Raw genomic sequence first — 13,768 nt, forward strand, 5'->3', positions numbered from 1 at the left:
CTAATTCATAACTGTACTTATACCACAATTTGAACCAAAGGTTCCATCTGAAAAGGCAAGCAAATTGTAGGATTTATCACCCCAGCGGATAGTGGGGTTACCAGTCAATGCCAACAGGGTTAACTGTCATACAGTAAGAGTGAGAGAGAGAAAGTGAACTTTGTACAAATTACAGGTAAAAAAAATAAAAAAAATAAGCTTATATAAAGCCAGTCAGGGTATTTCATGAGGAAGATGAGTCTATAAGTGGTTTTCTAAATATTTGTACTGACTACAGTGAGTTATAATACATGTCCTCACGTGTGTAACATGCAATGTGTTTGTGTTTGTTAGGGAGCTCCTAATAATTAAAAAAGTGTGTTGCTCAACCTTTGAGTGGTTTTCAGGGGTGGAAAAGGATTTGTCATCGTCCAGGGAGAGTACAAATAGAGAACTCTGAATCATCTCCAATATGGTCACAGGATCAATGGAGATCAGATATTCTCGTGCCTAAAGAGAGAAAGAGAGAGATGAAAGAATCCAATATTCATTCAGTAAACATTAATTAATGTGTTCTAAAAATCTTGTTGTTTCATTAATATAGGTCTTTGTCCAACATCAGATGGAATTAATTTGTTTACTGCACTGTGATTGGTTGTGGAGCTCCAGTGGGGGCGGGGCTCTTACGTTGGCCCAACGGGTCCTTTCCTCAGTGGTCAGAGCACCCACTCCATCCCCCTCTGTCTCTGCTTTTGTTGAAGTGTTCCTACGTTTTTTAAGCAACTCACTTACATTAAAGAATGCTGTAAAGAAAATAAATGTTTCCACAAAGTTCTTTCAATGTTGATGACATCATACCTCAACAGCACTGGAGGAGTGAGGATACGGCCATCACAGAGTCCATCAAATGTGAATACTCTCCCATGACAGATCCCTCAATCTCTATAACACAGAGACCGTATATACAGTTAAACATAAACACATGAATATGTGCATGCATGCATGCATACAAACACACAAAAATGCATATATGTGCTGAGAGGGCTTAACCTGTTTTGAAGAAGTTGAGTATGGTGTCTTTAGTAACACCAGTCACTTTACAGGTGCAGAAGAGCATGCGGAACTGATCCATGTCAAAGGGCATATTTCCTGCTTTATGAAGGCCAGCCTTTCCCTAATCAAAAATATTAGCAAACATATAACCACAATAAAATTACGGTCAATCAGAAAAAAAGAAAGAAATAACTGAGAAGGGATCTTATAAACAGATTTTTCCAATTAGATGAGCTGTGTTCAAAGCTGTTGTAAAATGACTATAAATGCACTCCTGTGACCACCCATTCAATCTTAATTAGCTGCTTGGCTACTGCAAAAAGCCTCCAATTTAACTGTATTAGGGCTGCACGACTATGACAAAAATCATAATTGTCAATTATTTCTCTTGGTATTGTAATTGTGATTATTTTGATTAATAGAATTTACATTACAATACTAATTTTGTGTGTATGCCATATTGTTTATGAAGGCCACACATAAAAAAGTGGAGAACTGTGCTTTCTGGATTACTTTATTTGCATGAAAAACAAAAGTGTTATTCAAATTTTGAATAAATTATAAACAGAAAGTGAGCAATGAAACAATACTTAGAATACTAGCTTGTTGTTACTCATTTGACGATAAACTAATTCAAACGCCTCTGATTTGTCATTGCATTCTTGAACACAACGGGGAAAAAATAAATTTTTAAAGGGACAGTTCACCCAAAAATAAGAATTCTCATTATTTACTAATGTCTTTCTTTCTTCTGCTGAACACAAACGATGATTTTAGAAGAATATTTTGGCTCTGTAAGTCCATACAAAGCAAGTGAATGGTGGACAGACCTTTCATCCACCAAAAATCACATAAAGGCAACATAAAAGTAAACCATAGTGGTTAAATCTATGTCTTCTGAAGCAATGAAATCACTTTGGGTGAGAAAAAGATCAATATTTCAATCCTTTTTCACTATAAATCTTTTTTTACTTATAGTAAAAAAGGACCTAATTATTTATCTGTTTCTCACCCATACTTATCATATCACTTCTGAAGACATAGATTTAACCACTGGAGTCATATGGTTTACTTTTATGCTGCCTTTATGTTGTTTTTGAACCTTCAAAGTTTTGGTCATCATTCACTTGCATTGTATGGACCTGCAGAGCTAAAATATTCTTCTAAAAAACTTTGTATTAAGCAGAAAAAAAGAAAGTCATACGCATCTGGGATGGCATGAGGGTGAGTAAATGATCAGAGAATTTTCATTTTTGGGTGAACTATCCCTTTAATAAAACATTCTGAGTAATGAAGTGCAGTAATTGACTCGTCATGATTATTTAATTGTGGCAGCTGTAATTGTAATCTTGATTTTTATTTATTTATTTTTTATTGTGCAGCCCTATACCAAATCCAACCAAAAACCAAAGCACTGCAATTCATTTTTTTTTTCTTCAAAAAACACTTTAATCGATGCACCTTATCTTCAGTATTGGTCTATATATTTTTGCTATGCATGTAAATCATGGATGCACCCTGCAGACAGGTACTCTGGCAGTTCTTTTGTTTACATAATAATTTGCTTACATGCGAATAAGCTCCCAGTACTGGAGGGTGATCCACAAAATCATGCTGGCCCTCTCCATCTGGGTACCCTCACATGCAGGCCAGCAGTGCTCCAGATAGGCTGTAGGTCCCCCAAAAAGAGAGGGGATGTGCAACTCTAGATATGCTGAATTTAGCCACCAAACCTCAAGCTGAACAAGAACAAATCACAGGTTCATATAAAGGTCACAATCTACACACATAAAAAGGCATGTACTGTAATTAGAATGTTGTTCAAGCTGAGAGATGCAAACATAATTGTTTATTTCTATTACCCAGTTGTCTTCCTCAAAGCGCTTCACGATGGCCTCTGTGGCTCGAAACTCCTCCTCAGTTGCAAAAGGCCTTACTGGAGAAAACAAATTCAAATCAATACCCCAAAAGGCTCCGGCATCATATAAAAATCTCCTAATACATCTCACAATATCAGCAAGGCAAAATAAATATCAGTCACCATACTGATCATATACATATTAACTTCAAGTTCCCACACCTTTTGACCCTGATGTCATCTCTAGAGAGCATTCTCATGAGAGTCCCATTTGCCGTTACTAAGGTTAGAGTTAGGTTTTGGGGTAGGGTTTCTGTGGGACTCCAAATATGGTTAGTAATCGACACTAAACATAGAGTATGAATATCATATGCGAATCTCATGAGACTTTTCCCAGCCAGAGGGTTCCCTTCTAGACAGGACCAATTTCCATGACAATTCCAGTCATGTGATTGCTGCATCAGCCATCAGATTTAAAAAAAGAAATTGCACTCACAAGGAGCCATTTCTAGCATAACTTTTCTATTCACTATAGAAATGTCCCTGGTTTTTTTAAATTGTCAATTTCTGACATTTCCAGATCTGGAAAATACAGTTTTCAAATTCCCTTATATTTACAGGTTTTCCACGACTGTGGGAACTCTGTAGCTTTATTTCCATTTCCATGCAAAATATATGAAGCCCTGCAGTGCAGTCTGTAGGTTACATGGGAAATGTTCACCTCTCACCTGCATCCAGGTATTTGCTCAGTGTGCCCTGTAGAGGGGGCACAAGTAGAGGAGGAAGGCTGCTCTGATACTGAAACGTCCACTCAGCAGTGGACTCAAAGATCTTATTATCCACTATTTCAGCTGCACATAACATCAACAAAAGTTAATTGCAGGGAACCCACTCAATGCGATTTATAAAAACACGTGCGCAAAATATGTTAGTAGAGACGCGCACTTGACGCAGTGAATTTGAATTCAAATTTAATGCAGCGGAATTAATAAATCGCTGAAATCACTATCGTTTCAGCAGGCATATAAATAAAAAAACTATTAAATATAAAAACCATAACAAATGTAGGTTATGAACTCGCTTTGATGTAAACAGAAATATATTAGTGATATCTGTGACTTGACTTACCTCAACAAGACGCGTCAGTATAATAATAATCCTAAACCAGGAACGGTTATGTAAATGCACGGTTTTTGATATGTTTGAATACCCTGCAACTTCGGTGTGTACATTCAACACTAGAGCGGGAATCGTTCCCGTTACCAATTCCAGACCATGAAGTCAAAAACCACATCGACGACTCAAACAACATGGCGACCAACTTAAACATGTAGAAACGTGACAGGGAATGGTACATAGCCGTTGAGTTTCAATTTAATTCAACAAAGTATTATATGTAGATCTACCTGACTGAACAAAAATTTGCTTTAAGCAAATACACATTGCTGGTCCTCAGTAAGTAGCTTTACAGTACATGTTTAATTTCTACATTGAAAGTGAAAATATCTACACATTTAAAAAGTAATTTTAAGATTTACGCATTTCAATTTCATAACACGTTTTTATCAAAATGAATAGAGTATTTTTTTTAATAAAATAAAATAAATAGATTTTGTTTTATTTACATAATTTAGTAAAAATGTACACATTTAAATTTGAAGGATTTTTAATGAAATTAAAATGTTCAAATCTTAAAAATAGGCTACAACCTTTTTTTCTTTTTTTAGTGCATATTATTTTAATTATATTTATTTAAATGAGCACACAATATGTAAAAAAAATTGTTTAGAGTGGAAATCAAGCCAACCATTTGCTTGATAAAATAATTAATGTAATTAATTCAACAGATACTAAAATAATTTGATCTCTTGCAAATAAAGCACATAAATTGTTTAAACCAGGCGTATTTCAACTTTTTCAGCCCAAGGACCCCTTACTGTATAGAGGGGGTAGAGACCCCCTCCACATATTGTATAAAACTGACTGTTGCATATTAAGTCATGTACTTGTACATTTAACATTTTTCTAAGTACATTTTAATGTGGGTGGGACTATGAACATTTAGCATAGCTTTAGCTTTAGAACGTTAACTAGGAATCTTAATATGCCATTTTTGTTTAATGCATATTTTCATTTCACAAACATTAGTTAAGAGATCAAAATTGGTGGACCCGCTACAGTTCGACTGTGGACCCCCAGGAGTTACAGACCCATAGTTAAAGATCTCTGCTCTAGTCGAGTTATTTCATGCTTGTTGATTTGATTTTGTAATATGGATAGTTTTGGCGATGCTGTAAAAGTCCTGGCTTGGCCTTGGCAAGACATCAACATCTTGCATTCAGCATACAAAGGGGTGTTGTGATGACTATGCTTCAGTGAGCACACTGAGAGGACAAAGGAGGTCTTTGTGTGTATGTCTGTAAGTGCACAGTCTTCAAGCTTGAGAATTTAGCTTAATACTAATAAAGCAATACATTAAAAAAATTCCAACAGAATGTAATATTTGGTTTGGATATGAAAAATAAAGAGGACAACCATGATATTTGACCATCAGATTTATTCAGTAGTTCACTCTTTAAATTACAACCTATGTAAAACAAAAACAGTAATACATGCTGAGATCTTAGGTCTCACCTGACTGGCAATGACTAGTTATCAGGTGGTATCATCAAGAAACTAATATTAGTCATTTTCTAATCTGTTCATCTATATTACAGTGTGACAAAGTACATACATTTATATATATATATATATATATATATATATATATATATATATATATATATATAATTAAAATGTTTGTTTTGTCAATGGGAGAAAATTATAATACTAGCTTGCTTCTTTCTCATTGTGAAAATGTATATCTTCTTGAAACTAAGGAGTTTTTCCAGTTTTCCCCATCACTTTCCATACTTTTCAATGGTGTCCTTGGCCAGGGAAATATAGGCATTCATGGCATCCTCATCTGACATACCTGTTAGAGAGAAAAGTGAAACAAGAAGGGTCACAAACCAGGTACAAACAGTATGAATGTATTAAATGAATGTACACAATAAATCTCAACTGCTCATAGTGCAGTAAATGCGGAAACTGGGAAGACAGGTTTCTCCCGAAACAATTCTGATTTCAATGGACAAGCTTCCTTTAAACTATTTGCATACCACAAACCAGTGGACATTTTGCCCATTGCACAACATCTTTAAGCCTTATACTGGCTCTTAAATACTCCTGGTGTTTGAAAAATTAGAATAAAATAATAATAATAATAATAATCATAACTGAAGATAATATAGTTGCAATAGAAATTATTCAACCCCCCAAGACAGTAAGGATTTACAAATGTAAGCTTTTCTGATGACCCAGAATTTTTAAACTTTACATCTATATCAGCTGAGTGACACATTCAAAGTCATAGTGTGAATACAGGTGCATCTCAATAAATTAGAATGTCGTGGAAAAGTTCATTTATTTCAGTAATTCAACTCAAATTGTGAAACTCGTGTATTAAATAAATTCAATGCACACAGACTGAAGTAGTTTAAGTCTTTGGTTCTTTTAATTGTGATGATTTTGGCTCACATTTAACAAAAACCCACCAATTCACTATCTCAAAAAATTAGAATATGGTGACATGCCAATCAGCTAATCAACTCAAAACACCTGCAAAGGTTTCCTGAGCCTTCAAAATGGTCTCTCAGTTTGGTTCACTAGGCTACACAATCATGGGGAAGACTGCTGATCTGACAGTTGTCCAGAAGACAATCATTGACACCCTTCACAAGGAGGGTAAGCCACAAACATTCATTGCCAAAGAAGCTGGCTGTTCACAGAGTGCTGTATCCAAGCATGTTAACAGAAAGTTGAGTGGAAGGAAAAAGTGTGGAAGAAAAAGATGCACAACTAACCGAGAGAACCGCAGCCTTATGAGGATTGTCAAGCAAAATCAATTCAAGAATTTGGGTGAACTTCACAAGGAATGGACTGAGGCTGGGGTCAAGGCATCAAGAGCCACCACACACAGACGTGTCAAGGAATTTGGCTACAGTTGTCGTATTCCTCTTGTTAAGCCACTCCTGAACCACAGACAACGTCAGAGGCATCTTACCTGGGCTAAGGAGAAGAACTGGACTGTTGCCCAGTGGTCCAAAGTCCTCTTTTCAGATGAGAGCAAGTTTTGTATTTCATTTGGAAACCAAGGTCCTAGAGTCTGGAGGAAGGGTGGAGAAGCTCATAGACCAAGTTGCTTGAAGTCCAGTGTTAAGTTTCCACAGTCTGTGATGATTTGGGGTGCAATGTCATCTGCTGGTGTTGGTCCATTGTATTTTTTGAAAACCAAAGTCACTGCACCCTTTACCAAGAAATTTTGGAGCACTTCATGCTTCCTTCAGCTGACCAGCTTTTTAAAGATGCTGATTTCATTTTCCAGCAGGATTTGGCACCTGCCCACACTGCCAAAAGCACCAAAAGTTGGTTAAATGACCATGGTGTTGGTGTGCTTGACTGGCCAGCAAACTCACCAGACCTGAACCCCATAGAGAATCTATAGGGTATTGTCAAGAGGAAAATGAGAAACAAGATGCAGATGAGCTGAAGGCCACTGTCTTTGAACCCTGGGCTTCCATACCACCTCAGCAGTGCCACAAACTGATCACCTCCATGCCACGCCGAATTGAGGCAGTAATTAAAGCAGAAGAAGCCCCTACCAAGTATTGAGTACATATACAGTAAATGAACATACTTTCCAGAAGGCCAACAATTCACTAAAAATGTTTTTTTTATTGGTCTTATGATGTATTCTAATTTTGAGATGGTGAATTGGTGGGTTTGTTAAATGTGAGCCAAAATCATCACAATTAAAAGAACCAAAGACTTAAACTACTTCAGTCTGTGTGCATTGAATTTATTTAATACACAAGTTTCACAGTTTGAGTTGAATTACTGAAATAAATGAACTTTTCCACAACATTCTAATTTATTGAGATGCACCTGTATATAACCTAATATTTCTAAATAACAGGATTTTTTTTTTTTTTTTTAAATACAGCCATGTCATAATTATTCAACCCCTATTGCATGTAGCTGTTTCTTAAATATGTAAGGCTACACAAGTAATTGTTTTTAAACAAAATTAAGTCAGCAATCTGCAATGGCACTTATTTAAGTTTTAAAATTTAAGTTTAGCGTTGTAAGCAAAAATGTATTTCTATTAGGGGTGTAACGGTACATGTATTCGTCCCGAACCGTCACGATACTGAGGTCACGGGTTCGGTGCATGCAGTCAGAGGAACAATACACCCGAGTCAGTCACAGGCGATCCACACACCAATCCAGAAGGGATAATGCAACGCTGTTTGCTAACCGCCACAACAGGAAAAAGAGCAGAAGAAGAAACCATCTATGCACCAACCCAAAACAAGAATGGCTTCTCTTAATGCACAAGTTTTATTTTTCATTATTCTATTTATTTTGTACTTTTATAACACAAGAGATGCTTTTCAGTTTTGTAGCTGATTGTGACCAAATACCTTTTGTTTTTTATCAGCCCTACAAAAAAATATGGCCTATCCAAGAGTGCATTCTGTTTACTACTTAGTGCTTAATACACTAAAGGAGGCTGTACTGTACCAACTACCTCAGGGGGGACTAAATGCCACTAGGTGGAACAAACTGTAATTTGCACTACTGTCTGTTCAAAATACATGAAAAGAAACCTAGCATTTGGGATTTGTAGCTTTTTCCTGTTGTACCGAACTCGTATCGAACCATGACCCCAAAACCGAGGTACGTACCGAACCGTGACTTCTGTGTACCGATACACCCCAAATTTCTATGCAAAAAATGCAATTAAAAATGAACTATCTCAAAAGCTAATAGAGGAGATTATTTCATTACACAAGAAAGGTCATGGCTAAAAGTACATTTCCAAGGCACTTCAATTTCCAATAGACAAAGTTGGCAGCACCATTCATACATTTTTTAAATATTGTACAACAGCAACCTTCTTGGGATGTGGAAGAAAGCAAAACTTCAAGGGAAATGTTGACTTGAATATTCAAGGAGTAATTAAGAAAGACCTGTGGAGTCCTGGAAGAAGGTTTTATAGACGTATGACACTAAACAGAAAATGAGTTTTAGACCCATGGGTCAGCAGTATGTCTGAAGTAAGATGACAAGGTGATGACAAGAACGACACCATCCCCACAGTCAAGCATGGAGGTGGGTCAGTCCTGTTATGGGGGTGTTGTGCAGCTGCAGGAAACGGCTATCCTGACTATGTGACTGACACCATGGATTCTTTCAGGTATCAGGCCATTTTGGCATGAAAAATGTGATGCCTTCAGTGTGTAAATATTTTACACAGTGTGTAAAATACTGTCTTTCCAGCAAGACAATAAGTTGTCCAAAATCTGGTTCAGGGATAGGTCGTGGAATGTCCTTAAATGGCCCTTTCAGTCCATCATTAAATTCCCATTGCAAACCTTTGTTGGGATTTCAAGGAAGCAGTGGCAGTACAGAAACCAAAGAATGTCAATGAGCTGGAAGCTTTTGCTCATGAGAAATGTGTAAAAATTCTAATAGAGAGGTGTCTGAAGCCTGAGAACACTTACCTGAAACATTTATTTGCTGTTATTAAGGATAAAGGATGCTCCACAAATGATTGACTTTGGGGGTTGAATATTTTTGACATGACATTTGTGGGGAGAATTAGTTATTTTTTATTTTAAAATTTGGGTAAACTGAACTCTTTGTTCTCAGAATCACTCAAATGTGTATTAAAAACTTACTTTGACTTTACTGAGGTTTTAGTTGATGTGTTTTAATTCACATCACCAGAATGTATTGCTGGTCAGGAGGGTTGAATAATTTTGTTTGCAACTGTATTTACACACATTCAGTCCAGTGTAATGATTTGTTTGCTTTACCTTTCCTTAAATTCCATGCCTCCCATTTGGCTTTCCCTTTCAAATCCACCATTCCAGGTTTATCTGCACAAAACAGAACATACCCATTTTGCAACTATTAGATCCAAGTATCGAGCGCCAATAAAAGTATAGGCTTCAATAAATGTAATAATTTTTCTACAACGTTTACCAATATTAATGTCCCCAACAATAGCTTGTTTGTAGAGGCCATACAAATCAAGCAGCTTCTGGTCTGTTGGTCTGGTCTTCACTTTCTTTACATTCTCAGCGTATTGCTTAAATTCTGCCTATGAAGAAGAAAAAAAAGTTTTCCCTATTCTAAACATCACCACTTAAAACCTTTCAGCAATCTTATAATTATAGAGCTCTAATATATATTTTGCTGAAACTTACAAAAAATAGTTAGGCTGAGTATCCCATGCTCTGACCCATTTTGTCCCACCATTTATTACAACGTGATAGTCAAGTAATGAACTATAAAACTTGCTTTTTGACATCATCTCTGTTTTTATTAGTCATAAAAACTGATTTTAACTAAACTACTTCGATATAAAAGCTAAGAGTATACATTAACATAGGCATAAGACTATTTTTATATTAAATTCACGGATATACATCGTGGGTTCTAACTTTTTTATAACGCAAAAATGTGATGGTCAAAATGAACACATTAAGCGCTCGATACTGGATGCGCAATATGCACCTGTGCATACGAGGAGAATAATATTAGCTTTTGCGCATGCAGCAGAATATAATACGGCACTACAATAATAAAGCTCGTAATCTTTACAATCCTACTTATATATCCAGCTGCTGGCCTATGGAAAGGGCTTGTAAAGGCATGTATTAAAACTAAGGTAAGGGACAAAAAAAATCAAACGAAATCGGTAAATACCTGCAAAGTCATTTTTTAGGCGATTATTTATCCGCTGGTCGCGTCCTCCAGAAGGTAGATCCACTGATGACATCTCGCAGAGCTACAGTGCGTTCCGGTAGAAGTGAGCGCTGATTGGCTGATGGAACATCCGAGGGAGAATTAATTGTAGAGCACAATGAAACCCAGTGAATTGAAGCTCTGTCTATGGTAAAAACCTTAATTCCAACATTCGTGCCTTTAGCAGAGGCAGCTTTACGTAACATGAGACCCAGAGTTCACGAAAAAGGCATGAAAATAATAATAATATTAATAATAAAATAAATAAATATAGCTAATTGGCAAGTGCCTGCTTTTGTTCAGGTTCATTTTGCGTGGGAAGAGAAAACACTGATAAATGGTAAATAAAAAATAATCACGTAGATCTATTTTAAAAATGGGTAACACGATTAGTCAATTAATGGACAATTGTTTTATTCTCTTACTTTATAAAGTGCCATTCTCACAGAACGTTCTCGTCCTTGCGCTGAAAAAACAAAAAAACAAAAGCTAGACGCAGCCAGAGACCTTTTAGCAGAATGGTCCACTTCTATTTTAATGAATGGGAGAAATTGAAACGCCCAACCAAGAAGCTCTCGCGCCCAACGGTCAACGGATGTAGAAAGGAAGTCCCGCCTTACAGGTAAAAGAGACAATCACCTTTTAGATATAGACATCGGCTGTCAATCAACTCGCTAACGCGCTTGCGGATTAGCTATACAAGTCGGGAAAATTGCGTGTTTTTGCGTAATATGAGGTCAAGAAGCACAATTTATGATTCAAGTATTGTCAGATTTTATTGCTTACATGTTCTTTGATCGTAATATGGACCGAGCATTTTTGAGATTTCGGTGTATATAATTATTATGATTCTTTTTATTAGATTTTTTACTATCCGTTGACGCTCTAAACTCCAGTCCAGTTGGTGGCGGTAATGCGCCAATGTTGGTTTTCCAACCGCCAATAAACCGTAGAAGAAAGAGACCGTTTTAAAAACAATATGACTGCGCACAGTGACAATCGCACATGCGGTGGAAATTAAGCCTTAAAACTGTTTAAATTGTTTGATTTGAAGCATTTTAGATATATTGAAGGCTGATAAATAGAAAGGTATGTCTAACCGTTATGAATGATACCTTCTAAAATTATGTTGCATGCTTCGTGAGTTCAATTTTAACTTTAGTGGTCGGTTTTACCTGATGTGCAGGCTCAGGTCCTCAGGATGTCTACCCCAGCGAAAGTAATATCGAAGAAGGGAAAAAAGAAGCCGATACCAGTGAAAACATCTCTGAATAATCCATACAGGCTTCAGTGGAGCCCACTGGAAAACGAACACGTGGATTTCATACTCAACACACTAAAAGACAAAATAACTGATGTTGGTCTTCAGAAAAAACGTGTGAAAAAGTGTCGCGAGTGGGGAAGCAGAAGGTCCAGAAAAAAGGTATCTAAGTGTTCTGAGGAGGACAACAAACCAGCTGCTGAATCAGCAGAAAGTACAAAGAAGCCCACTGAACCGTGCTGGACCAACGTAGCAGTGAGGAAACAGCTGGCCATCGGCATCAACGAGGTCACAAAGGGTTTGGAGAGGAATGAATTGAGCTTGGTGCTCGTGTGTAATTCGGTCATGCCATCACACATGACGTGCCATTTAATCCCGTTGAGTAAAACGAGGTCAGTGCCCGCCTGTCAGGTGCGCCGTCTGAGTGCGCATCTCGCGGGGTTGTTGGGACTCAAGTGCGTCCTGGCGCTGGGCTTCAAACGCGATGCGGCGGAGTTCGCAGATGTCGTCAGTGCCATCACGCCCGTGGTTCCGCCGCTAAGCGTGGCTTGGGTTCCGACGGATTCATCACCGATTACCACCGAAGTGGAAGGATGCAGCGCAGAAAAACACACAGATTCAGCAAAGGGACAAAAGAGGAAATTAGAAGAGATTTCAGATGAAGCCAGCGAGGCCTCCCCTCTGATCCTCCAGCCTCTAAAAGTAAAGAAAATCATCCCTAATCCCACCAAGATAAGAAAACAGAAAAAGAAAAAGTGACCAAAGCACGATTTTCATGTAATTGTGCGTTTACACTGAATGCATCTCGAACTGTGTGCCATGGGAAGTGTTTAGTATTATATTTTCTTATATATGATTTAAATAATGGTTTTGGACAGGAAATAGACACAAATTAATTGCTTTATTATTTTGGATGCTTTTATTCAGTCAAATATCCATGCTGGTATACCTTGATGTATATTTTTGACAATTAGATATTTGGGTGACTGTCATGTTTGGCATGGTGCTGGTACTTGTTCCCATAATCAATTCTTGAAACAACCTGCAATGGAATTTAATAAAAATACTGTTTTCAGAAAGAGAAAGCTGATCAATTAAAAGTACACATTTGATATTTAAGAAAAAAAAAAAAAACCTCTCTTAAATAAGAGGGTAGGGGGTTCATGCTAATTTCACACAGTAAGCCTTAGAAAAACATATGCAAACTGACATTAGCAAAGTGCCCAGGATGTTGAGTAAAATCACTGATTGAAATATGGGACTTTGAGAGTATCTTTTTGGATGTGCACTTAAAAGCATATTGTAGATTTAGATACATTAAAGCAAACCATGACAAGATGAGCTGTAGTAACACAAAATCTGTTTCTGCTATTTAATAAAATTGCTCACATTTCATTAGGTCCCACCTAACAGAGAGTGTGACAGCCATACTTTGGTGGTCACATCACCAAAAGCATTGGGAGAAAATGCTTTATTGTGATTGTTTAATTCTTGTAAGTATAGCAAAATTACCATGGCTTGTTAGCAAATGCACCATTCGAACAAGCTTATGATTTCACTGCAAAGAATACTGACAGAATAAAGAAAATCAAGAAGAAAAAATATACATGTAACTTCAATACAATTCTAAATATCAGAATTGTTTACCTAAAATCATAATTTAAAAACACTAAATGGTAAAGAATGGAAATGGGCAGGAAAACGCTACTTAAGGTGTACCAATCATGCCTGAATCAAAATAATTTAAATGAATTCACATT

General features: G+C 36.9%; 3 protein-coding genes across 3 annotated transcripts; 1 reads left to right on the plus strand and 2 right to left on the minus strand.

Annotated features, from left to right (window-relative positions):
• crot (carnitine O-octanoyltransferase) lies at nucleotides 1–3,502 on the minus strand. The gene is given in 9 exon segments (XM_051721851.1): nucleotides 1–123; nucleotides 370–489; nucleotides 667–745; nucleotides 849–921; nucleotides 1,030–1,140; nucleotides 1,143–1,153; nucleotides 2,602–2,771; nucleotides 2,895–2,968; nucleotides 3,113–3,502. Coding segments are annotated over 9 exon segments (780 nt in total). The 5' UTR covers nucleotides 3,132–3,502.
• Nucleotides 3,503–5,452: 1,950 nt separating this feature from the next.
• Nucleotides 5,453–12,045, minus strand: LOC127453701 (acyl-CoA-binding protein-like). The gene is made up of 5 exons (XM_051720300.1): nucleotides 11,923–12,045; nucleotides 10,709–10,826; nucleotides 9,983–10,100; nucleotides 9,814–9,876; nucleotides 5,453–5,864 (listed from the first exon to the last, which is right to left on the minus strand). The coding sequence occupies exons 2-5, from the start codon at nucleotides 10,718–10,720 to the stop codon at nucleotides 5,791–5,793; spliced, it is 267 nt and encodes an 88-aa protein (XP_051576260.1). The 5' UTR covers nucleotides 10,721–10,826; nucleotides 11,923–12,045; the 3' UTR covers nucleotides 5,453–5,790.
• On the plus strand, nucleotides 11,949–12,767 carry rpp38 (ribonuclease P/MRP 38 subunit). Its single transcript, XM_051720297.1, has one exon. The coding sequence runs from the start codon at nucleotides 11,949–11,951 to the stop codon at nucleotides 12,765–12,767; it is 819 nt and encodes a 272-aa protein (XP_051576257.1).
• The last annotated feature ends 1,001 nt before the right edge of the window (nucleotides 12,768–13,768 follow it).

Source organism: Myxocyprinus asiaticus, chromosome 16, assembly GCF_019703515.2.
Source record: "Myxocyprinus asiaticus isolate MX2 ecotype Aquarium Trade chromosome 16, UBuf_Myxa_2, whole genome shotgun sequence".
In the NCBI taxonomy this organism is placed as follows: domain Eukaryota; kingdom Metazoa; phylum Chordata; class Actinopteri; order Cypriniformes; family Catostomidae; genus Myxocyprinus; species Myxocyprinus asiaticus.